At 56.6% G+C, this 10,484-nt stretch overlaps 1 protein-coding gene across 1 annotated transcript; it reads right to left on the bottom strand.

Annotated features, from left to right (window-relative positions):
* Positions 1-197: 197 nt before the first annotated feature.
* Positions 198-5,528, bottom strand: LOC109365172. The gene is made up of 8 exons (XM_019611878.1): positions 4,835-5,528; positions 4,568-4,629; positions 3,967-4,120; positions 3,505-3,761; positions 3,222-3,307; positions 2,252-2,376; positions 1,631-1,739; positions 198-1,326 (listed from the first exon to the last, which is right to left on the bottom strand). Exons 1-8 carry the CDS (start codon positions 4,947-4,949, stop codon positions 198-200), a joined length of 2,037 nt encoding a protein of 678 aa, XP_019467423.1. The 5' UTR covers positions 4,950-5,528.
* Between the last annotated feature and the right edge of the window lie 4,956 nt (positions 5,529-10,484).

Genomic DNA, 10,484 nt, shown 5'->3' with positions numbered 1-10,484 from the left:
TTCCCTAGCAGGTGTCCAGCTGCAGTGTTTGGCTCCTGAGCGATGCCGCCCCCATCCCCAAAGCCCTTCTCTTCCCACCAGGGACGTGGAGGAGCGACGAGCTGGAAAGAAAGTCTCCTCTCTGGCCCAGAGCAGCTTCACGCTTAGCTGGGCCTTCCAGATGCTGCCAAATCGTGGGCCCTGGGGCGTTGGGTGTGTCAACAGAAGAGAGCGAGACACTGGAGAAGGAGGAACTCGCCTCTGGTGACGCACCAGCCCAAGGCTCCAGGGAGTGTCGCCATGCCATCCGTCAGAGGCAGGGGGTCTTGGGAGAGTCCCTGCTGTTCCTCCACCTCTGCCCTTGTACAGGGAGATGGCACCCCGGAATGATACGGATAGGAATCACGCACCTCTTTCGCGCCCGTCGTCGCTTGCAGAAGCGTGGTGGTGGCATCAAAAAAGTTGGTGTCGTAGATGGGCTCCTCAGGCAGACTGTGCTCAGAGCTTGATGGTGACTGAATCACTATTTTGGGTATTATCATGGGAGCCTGGGCTCCGTGAGGGCGGCTCAGCTTCTCTTTGTCTGTGTCCAGCACTGTGCCATCACAGATTTTCTCTGCTCCTCGTCGTTCTCTGATGCTCTGAGATGCCACTGCCCGGGCTCGACCTGCCTCTGGTGCTGGGACTCTGGCTGGGTATTTGCCCAGGAACTGGCTGGTCAGTGCTGGTTTCACCGCTCCTCTTTCTTCCTCTTTGCACCTCTGAGCTCTCATCGCCTGTGCTGGACGCATTTCTGATGGTTTTGCTGTGGCGATGAGTTTGCCTTGAAACGGGCTGGTCAGTGCCGGCTTCACTGCTCCTTGTTTTGTGAACCATCGAGATTCCACTGCCTGAGCTCGACCTGACCCTTGTGCTGGAGCTTTGTCTGTGTGTTTCCCCTGAAGCTGGCTGGTCAGCACCGGCTTCACCGCTCCTCTTTCTTCTTTGCACCTCTGGGGTTCCACTCTGTGAGTGCGACCTGTGCCCGGTGCTTTCGCTTGGGCTGGAAGTTTGTGCTGACCTTGATTGGTCAGCACCGACTTCACTGCTCCTCTTTCTTCTATGCACCTCTGAGGTTCCACTCCATGAGTGCGACCTGTGCCTGGTGCTTTGGCTTGGGCTGGAAGTTTGTGCTGACCTTGACTGGTCAGCGCTGGCTTCACCGCCCCTTGTTCTTCTTTGCACCTGTGGGCTTTTGTTGCTGGACCCATCGGTGGTGCTGTGCTTTTGGTAGTGCCTTCGCCCTGGGTTTTGCTAGGCACAGCCATCTTTCTGGCAGAAGACACCGCTGGGATCACTGGAACTTGACTGAAAGAACAGAGCAGAGGGGGTCCATCTGAGTGAGTGATTTGGGGCCACATCCTGCAGCCTTGGCTGTAACGCAGCTTTCCCCACGCAGAGCTCACAGGTTACGCTGGGGCTCTCCTGAGGGCCGGAGAGGGGTCAGCACTGTGAAATGGGGGGATCCTGGCAGCCTCATCCCACCTCTCCATTGCTGCAGCCGGTGCTGCTGGGCAGCCCCAGACAGTGACTGTCAGAGGCTGGAGAATGGGCTCTTGCTGGGTCGGTGAAACGTCCCACGAGGATCCCAACCCCGAGCACCCAGTCTCACCTGGACACAGAGCTCTTCTGGTCGACCCTTGTTCCCTTCCCAGAGCATGTACCCTCTCTGCTGGTAATGCTCAAGCGGCCAGGTAAGGGCGGCAATTCGGGAATTTTCCCTGGAAGTGGGAAGGACAGATCTGGTCAGAGGAGACTCACTGGGAAATTGCTGTCCCTGGGACACGCAGAGGTGCTCGGGCCTGTCCCAAAGCATCTGAAGAGGGCTGCTCCGCTTTCCTCGCAGACACTCTCTCCAGAGACCTCTGTCCCTCTGTCCCAGCTCCTCCTGTCAGAGGAGGCTGTGATTTGGGCCTGCCTTCCTGGCATTTGTTTTGGGAAAGAGGAGCCGGTGGTGCCTGTGAGGTGACAGTCTCTTTTGGGGGCTCATTTGCTGGGGGGAGGACAGGGCCGAGGATCCCCCATCCTCCTGCCATGCCCAGGGCTGGGGGCACATGGGAACATCGCGCCCCGCATCTTAGATGTCATGAGGCTAACGTGTGGTTAGGAGAGGCTGTGGCGAGCTGGTGTGAATCACTTCACAAGTCAGAGCCTTTGGATGGTCACCGAGTGGGCATTTTCCCACCACAGTTTGGTTGTGTGGGGCGTGGAAAGGAGCTGGCTGCTGCTTTACCTTTCTTGCTCTGGACAAGAGGTGGCAAACCCCCTGCTTTCTCTTGCTTGCCCTCACCAGGGACTTCTCCTGAGGCCTTGGATGGTTTCCTGGGAGGTGGCTTGGGGACAAACTCCAACTGAAACCTGTACAAAAGGAGAAGACGCAGGTGTGACCCAGTGCTCCAGCAGCCCTTGCTGCTCACCGGGATTGCGTTCTCATGGGCAGATTTTCACATTGCATCAAGGCCCACTATTCTCCAGAGTTGTCTGTGCCCTGGTTCCAGGGACTGTCCTGGGGAATAGGGTCGCCCAGCCAAGAAATCCAGGTCACGATGGGGAGAACACGTCACCTAAATTCCTTCATCTCTCCTATCAGATCTACCTCCCAGAAATCTCTACAGTTCCAGGACGCGTAAAATAGGTGCCAAGTAGGAATTCTCAAAATGCCCACCTCTGGAGAGAAAGAAAAATCTCCGGGAGGGAACGCCCTGGATAATCTGCTCCCTAAGCAACGTGACCTGTGGCCTCAGCTGATAGCAAACACGCGGGGAGCCAGATATGCTGGCTTTAAGAGAAAACACTATGCTGATTGTGGAGCTGGGGGAAGGTCCCATGGCCAAATCCGGTGATTGTCCTGCAGGGATGGGGACTTGATGATACTATTGGAGCTGATAAAGGATCTCATTTTCTGAGCCAGTGGTTTTCCACCTGTCTGTCCAAAAACACACCTTCAAGAAATCTTTGCAAGACAAAGGTGTGTTTGACTAAGGTCACCTTCCCCAGCCCCTCCGACGTCTGAGGAGCAGCTGGAACACAAGAGGCTTTATTTTCTGCCAGGCTTGTCTGCCCATCCCGCTTGACAGGATGGAAACGACAGTGGCTGCCCTGAGTCCTCTTGGCAGGTCAGCCGTGGTCACAAGGAGTAAACGATACCGAACGAGAGCTGAGCAGCTGCGTTGAGCAGAGGCTCCAGCCACAAGCATACTCACTCAGGAAAGACGACGACCCGGCCAGAGAGCGTCAGGGAGGCCGCCGCTGCCACCCGGGACACCACCATGTCCAACAGCCAGGGGACCTGCAGGGGAGGAACAGGGAGGTTGTGGAACGCCCTTGTGATGGCCGAGGCACTCGGGAGTGGAGGGCCCGAGGCAGGGAAAGCTGACAGCACTGCGGCTCTTGCCTGCGCGAGCAGCTGGCCAGGTCCTGGCAGGCCACACGCAGGCAGGTAAGGGCTGTGGGACTGCCCGGGCCAGGGAGAAGCCAAAACCTCACCTTGAAAACTGCTGTTTCTAGGTTCGCTTTCCCACAGACCTTCTCGAGAAAGTCATAGTAGAATTTCATTTGAACCCGCGCTCCTTCCAAGATGAGGACTCCTATGTCCTTCAGGACAAAGGCAACGTTCTCCCCCTTCTTCAGGCAGCGGGAGACGAGAGATGTGGTGCCACATATGCAGATCTCCCCTCTCTGCCGGCTCACAGACGCAGCTGCGGCCACCTCAGTGTACTTGAGGGTCTCCGCCTCCTTGCGGCCTGGAAAATCGCACAAGAGAGTCGGAGTCGGTCATTTAGCAGTCCTTGTGCCCGTGCTTCTGAGTGCTACTCATTGTATGTGCCAGCCAGGACAGCCTTGTGTTTGGGCTGGCTCCACGGAGGGGGCCGTTTGCTTTGGGCAGTGGAGGCAGTCGTCCTGTTAGCTCTGTCTGTGCAGCCAGCAGGAGTTTAATTCTCCTCCTACCTGGCAGGAATTCCTCATCACCCATCAGACCGTGGACGTCGAGAAGGTTCCTGGCCAGGCGAAACGCCGGCCACTTCACAACCAGGGTCTCGTCCTTAGTCTTGATCTGTTTGGAGACGATGTCGAAGGAACCGAAGGTGGGAATTCGGACCCCCTACACACGTGAGAGAGAACGGAAGGGCCAAAGGGTCAAGGCTGAAGGAAGGGACCAGAGGTTGCCTTGTGCAGGGACTGTGCTTCACGTCCTGCCACGTCCCCTGCCGCTGTTCCCAGGTGCGGGCCGGGGCAACTGGGAGAGGTTTGGGAAGGAGCTGCCCAACCCTCTCCCTCCCGCTGCCCTCCAAACTGCAGCACAGCAGTCCTGGCAGAAGCAGCCTCGTGGAATCCAGAGGCTTCCAGCAACTGGGATCAGCCGCGAGATACGCCAGCAGCCGCCACAAGCGGTGCTGCACCTGTGGGAGGCCCGTCGGTACTTCACGGGGACTTTGGGGGGGAGTTCCGTGCTTTCCGGGGGGGGAAGAGTCAGTGCCTTGCGTGGCCCGGGGCCAAGGGGACTCCGCAGCCCTCCAAGCAGAGCAGCGGGAAGCGGGTGCTGACCCACCTTGTGCAGCAGGAGCTGTTGTTGCACACAGATGGCCACCGCGTCCCAGACGGCTACTCGCTCTGCGGGGCAAAGGAAAAGCAGGTCACACTCTGCGTCTTCACTTCTCAGCACTCCCACTGCCTCAGAGCGGCAGATGGAAAAGGTCACCGCTGTCCCCGGCCCCAAGCAGAGGCAGTCCCGAGGCAGGCAGAGTGCTGGCTCTGGCCCGCTCGTTGCCAGGACTCGGTCGCAGCAGTGCCCTGTGGTGGCTGTGGATCCCCATACCTTTGGCGGTGACATCTGGGCTTCTGGAGGCACGCTCCGTTGCGGGGCCATCCTCCCAGAAGCTTATCTTCTTCCGTATCACACGTGCAGATCGCTCCTTGTTGGCGCCAGCCATGTGGGAGCTAATCCCTTCCAGATGCTTCCAGTCGTCAGCCAGAAGCTCCTTCTGGATGCAGCACCCACCGCTGTGCAGCCGCTTTCAAAGTGCTCCTGGGTGCCGTGTCACAGAGCACCCCATTGTGACACCGTAGCAACGGGGCCAGCGCCGGCCGTTGCCCATTGTGACGCTGGCACCAGCAACCTTCGGCCTGCCCTGGCGCTGCAGGAGCCCAGCTCTGAGGGCAGGGAGGCCCTCCAGAAGGGTCCAGATAAACTGGGTTCCTGGGCTGAGCTGAACGCGATGAGGTTCAACAAGGCCAAGAGCCGGGTCCCGCGCTTTGGCCACAGTAAGCCCATCATAAAATATGCAGCGCTACAGGCTTGGGGCTGAGTGGCTGGATGAGTGTGAAGAGGAAAGGGACCTGGGGCTGTTGGTTGGTGCTCGGCTGAACACGAGCCAGCAGTATGCCCAGGTGGCCAAGAGGGCCGATGCCGTCCTGGCCCGCATTAGAAATGGTGCGGCCAGCAGGAGCTGGGAGGTGATCGTCCCCTGTACTCAGCTCTGGTGAGGCCGCACCTCGAGTGCTGTGTTCAGTTTTGGGCCCCTCACTACAAGGAAGACATCGAGGCCCTGGAGCGTGTCCAGACAAGGGCAACAAAGCTGGTGAGGGGTCTGGAGCACGAGTCTTATGAGGAGTGGCTGAGGGAGCTGGCATTGTTCAGTGTGGAGAAGAGGAGGCTCAGGGCAGACCTCACTGCACTGCACAACTTCCTGAAGGGAGGCTGCGGTGCGGAGGGCTTTGGCCTCTTCTCCCAGGCAGCAAACAGGACCCGAGGAAATGGCCACAGGTTGTACCAGAGGAGGTTGAGATTAGAAGTGAGGAAAAGCTTTTTCTCTCAGAAAGTGGCCAGGCACTGGAATGGCTGCCCAGGGAGGTGGTGGAGTCGCCGTCCCTGGCAGTGCTCAAGAGGTGTCTGGATGAGGAGCTGCAAGATACGGCTTCGTGCTTGTGGCAGCGGTGATGGGAGGACGGCTGGACTAGGTGATCTTGTAGGTCCTTTCGTAGCTTGTGATTCCATGATTCTATGATTCTACGGTCTTTGGAGGCTGGCACTCTCTAGAGATGCACCCCTTGTGTGCCAGTTGCGTCCCACCAGCGGTGCTGTAGGTGGCCTCCTCATGCAGGCTGGCTGAGAATGAGATGCTGAGCCCTACACCTGCTCAGGTTCTTCCCACACTGCCCGAACTTCTCGACCTTTGCCATCCATACTTTGGTTGATGTGCATCTCAATGGCTACAGCCCTCACTTGTGCTCTTAGGGCACCTAGGGCCGGCTGGCCTCAGAGCTCGATGAAGATCAAGGGGCGGGTTTCGCTTTCTTTGACATGGGACTCGTTTTCAGCCAAAAGAAGTTTAGAAAACGACAGGCTCCCAGCTCTGACACCCCACAGTGCCAAAGAGAAATCACCTGCAGCGCTCTTGGGAAGTGCTGTGAGCTGTCACGGTTCTTCTGTGGGGAAGGGGACTGTTGGAACCCATCCATTCATTATCAGCATTAAACTAATTGAGTCTCAAAGTTCTTGAACTGCTTGGGCTTCCATTCCTGTCTTGCAGAAGAAGGAATCAGAAATGCCACAGTCCGTGACTAGGATCCAGAAAATAAATAGTATATCCCTCTGTATGAGATATAATGAGACTGCCTTCAATAATCCCAGCAGAAGGCACACAGATTCCAAAACTTACCAATTGATCTTCCTCTTTAGTGTAAACAGTGGGTTGCAGGGGTATTTCCTGTGACACTTGAAAATGAGTTGAGAGCATCACTACTACACGCAGACCTAACCCCCAAAAGACGACAGCTCTTGGGTACCTGCCCTGGGAGGGTGCGGGGGTGCTAGCGAGAATTCAGAATCTTGCTGGAGAAAAGCAAAGTGCTCCTAAGTGCCCAAATGAGGCCATGGTAGGGATCATGCATGCAGTTATCTCCAACAGAGAAAAACAATTTTTAGGAGGAGTTTGGCGGTGCTATCCAGTATTGCAATTTATTCAGGAGGTGGTCAAAACTTACACTAACTTTCTGTAACTCCCTCACAAATTTTTTTAAGAAGTCACCTGGAATGGCTGGTAATTAATACTCCAAGCACGCAAGGGCTCACCTTCCTCCAGTTACAGAACCTACGGTAGGAAAAATGAACCAATTTCAACAAGCCTGGCATGAAACAAACAGGTGGCCTAACAAATTAATACAGAAAAAGTAATCTCCAACAAAAAATGAGATATCGAGCATGTGCATCCTCTCCAGGGAGACCACATTCCAGCTTTCAGCTAAGGGTCGGCAAACAGCTTGGCTGAAAAGAGCTGACACCAGCTGTCTGTCACTTTACACAGTATGGTCTTACAGAGCAGCATCACTTCTGTGTTTGTAGTCTGGGCCATCTGAATCACTGGCCATTGCCACGCTTTCCTGAACTGGGATAACTGACGGTCAGAAGTGCAGAGCAGATGGGAAGGCAGCTTGTTGCCCACCTAGATGAGTGACATCCACGCACGTGCTCAAAAGGAGCCCGAGGCATCACGGTTCAGCTACATGTAGACAGATGTCATCAGCGGCTCTCCCCTTGTGCACCGATGCAGTGACACCACCACAGGAGGCCCCAGGTTGTCAAGCAGGATTTGCCCTCGGTGAAGCCATGCTGGTTCTCCCGTATCAGCTGAGACTTCAGCCTCACCTGAGACTGTCACTAGGGATGTGAGTGTTGTCTGAGATTTCCCGTCAGAGCCTGCAAACACTCGCAGGCCTCTTGGAGCACCGCTGGCACCTCGCTCATCGCCAGGTGTCTGTGTGGGAGCAGCTGACCCCCCGAATGCAGACCAGGGGCTCAGGGCGGGGGATCCCCTGCAGGGAACTGCTCTGTGCACACCTGAGATGAACCAGGGGGAATCCCAGCTCCTGTGGGTGTGGGTTGCGTGGGGGAACTGCATTCTGCTTCGGTGGAGATCTTGCAGCTGGGGGTGAGATGGCTGCATCGCGTCTCCTGAATCAGTGCTCTGAGCGGGAGAAACACACAGACCTCTCTTTTCTTCTGTGTGTCCTTCCATTCTGGATGTGCGGAGGAGAACATCCGCACCTCACACAGGCAGGCACACGTTGCTAGAACAAACCATGCTGCTGGAATCAGTCTCTGTCCACGCTTTAGAGAAGAGCGATTGCTGCTTGCCTCAGCCTCCTTCAGAACACTTTTCCCAGGGCTGGTCCTGCTGCCTTGCAGGAGGTGTGAGCCCTGGAGCCCTAGGGATATCAGCAGGAGCTGGAGGAAGAAAGAGACAAATCTGAGTTGTCTGGAGGAGCAGCTCTCACAGACACTGATGTGGTAAGGCGCTGGCTGGCTGGGAAGTGTGAATAAGTATCCTAGAAATGCTTTCTGGACCAGCGAAATCCATACTTGTTTATGGTAGAGAAGGAGCTGCTCTGGATGAGGGCTTCCCTGCTGCAGCACAGAACACAGCCCTGAGGGCTGCGTGTCCCTTGTTGGCTGCAGGCTGTGCAGCCGAGGCTGCAGCCGGGTGCCCAGGGCTGTCCTGCAGAGCAGGTCCCTGCTGTGCCCCAGGGGCTGTGTGCCGGGGCAGGGACTCTGCTGCCTGCCAGGCACAGCACTCAAATGCATGGAAGGGGAAGCCAGGCAAAACATCACAGGTCCTGCATGAATGCAAAAAATCAACCTGATCAACCCAAAACACAGAAAGGAAGCATGCAGCCAGTGGAAACTGGAAGAGCTACAATGGCAACGACACGGAGCAAGCATGTCCAAGCATACATGCACAGATGAGTTTAGGAAAGCTAGAACTCAGCTTCAATTAAATCTTCCCAAGCATATGAAAGGCAACAAGGAAGGCTTCTAGAAACATAGGAAGGAAAATGCTAGGGAAAATGCGAGGGAAAATGTGGGGCCGTTCTGAATGGGGCAGGGTTCCTGGTGAAGGAGCTTGTGGAAAAGGGTGTGATACTCAGTTCCTTCCTGAACTCCTTCTTTATTAGCCAGGCTGGGCTTCATGGAATCCTAGGTGCCTGAGGTGGTGGGTAATTTTGATGCAAGGCAGATGTACTTTTGGTGGAAGAGAAAGTGATTGGGAAATACTTAAGCAAAGAGGATGTACAGGATCCTGAGTTGGAAGGGTCCAAAACCCCCAAGAATCATAGAAAGGCTTGGATTAGAAAGGGCTTTAACTCCCATCCAGCTCCAACCCCACTCAGTCCACCAGGATGCTCAGTGCCCCTTCTGAGCCTGTCTTGGGCATTCCCAGGGATGGGACGTGTACAGGTGCTCTGGGCTACCTGTTCCCGTGCCTCACCATGTGATGTTAGGAGTTCCCTCCTAACATCTAATGTAAAACTCTTTTCTAGTTCAGAACCAGTCTCCCCTTTTCTATCTTTATCAGACTGTGTAAAAGGTCAGCCTACATCTTTTTTATGATCTGGGGAGCTCACACAACATCCTTTTATATGATGGAGGGAAGACATTGCACAAAACGTGGCCTCCAGATTTCAATTCCCCAACACAGGAAAGATGTCAGCGAGCCAGAGCAGGTTTGGGAAGGCACACTCAAGGTGACTGGAGCTGGAGCACTACACCTGTGAGGAGAGGCTGAGGGAACACGGCTTATCATAAAATCACAGAGCTCTTTGAGTAGGAAGGGATCTCTAAAGGTCATCTGGTCCAACTCCCAGGCAATGTACAGGGACACCTACAGCTAGATCAGGTTACTCAGAGCCCCGTCCAGCCCGACCCTGAATGTCTCCAGGAATGGGGTTTTGTCCACAGTTTATGGGCTGGTTTGGCCCGGTTCTGTGAGTGGCGGTGCTGAGCAGCCACAAAGAAGGGCAACAGGGCTGGGGAAGGGCTTGGAGAATATGGCCTACACGTCGGTGGGCGCCGGGTGCCTCTGGTCCTTCGTGAGCACCACGGCATCTCCAAAGGGCCCCACCGCCTGCTCCCAGCTGGCGGGCAGGGCACGGGGCACGGGGAGCATCTGCTGCTGCACTGAAGATGCTGGCAGAAGGACGGGGCGGCAGGGAGTCTGCAGCGGGCAGCTGCCTGTGGGCCGCGGGGACTCCCCATGGAACACGGCCCCAAGCCACAGCCCCATTGGCTGCTGAGGCTGCGGCGTCCCTGCCAGAAGGGGATGTCCCCAGCAGCGGGCAGGGGCCGTGGGGAGAGCCGTACCTGGGTGCAGCCCCCCAGCTAGGAGCATCAGCGGTGGTAAGTGCTGCCCCCCAGGCGGCAGCTGAACCACGGCTGGAAGCAGCCCCCCAGGTGGGAGCTGCGCTTCCTGCCCCTGGACACCTGGTACCACAGACCAGACAGAGGCCTGAGGCACCATGTGGGTGACACTGGGGACAGGGAGGGGCTGCAATGACACCGGCACCGCTCCGCCCATGGTGGGCTGCATTGCAGCAGTGGCACGGCGGGGACGCGGAGCGGCGCAGCACCACTTTCCCCGCACGGAGCCCCGCGGCTCCGCCGGCGCCATGCCGGCGGCCCCGCGAACGCG

This window comes from Meleagris gallopavo, unplaced genomic scaffold (assembly GCF_000146605.3).
Source record: "Meleagris gallopavo isolate NT-WF06-2002-E0010 breed Aviagen turkey brand Nicholas breeding stock unplaced genomic scaffold, Turkey_5.1 ChrUn_random_7180001957528, whole genome shotgun sequence".
Classification (NCBI taxonomy): domain Eukaryota; kingdom Metazoa; phylum Chordata; class Aves; order Galliformes; family Phasianidae; genus Meleagris; species Meleagris gallopavo.
The sequence above is the reverse complement of the archived record's forward strand: the minus strand, read 5'-3'. Positions and strand labels throughout refer to the sequence as shown.

Bases quoted from the DNA above. Each gene is read 5' to 3' on its own strand.
- LOC109365172 (XM_019611878.1), bottom strand. From the start codon at position 4,949: ATGGCTGGCGCCAACAAGGAGCGATCTGCACGTGTGATACGGAAGAAG. The intron at 4,121-4,567 runs GTGGGTCAGCAC...TCACGTGTGTAG, and splicing joins AACAGCTCCTGCTGCACAAG to GGGGTCCGAATTCCCACCTT. The intron at 3,762-3,966 runs GTAGGAGGAGAA...GCGATTTTCCAG, and splicing joins TGATGAGGAATTCCTGCCAG to GCCGCAAGGAGGCGGAGACC.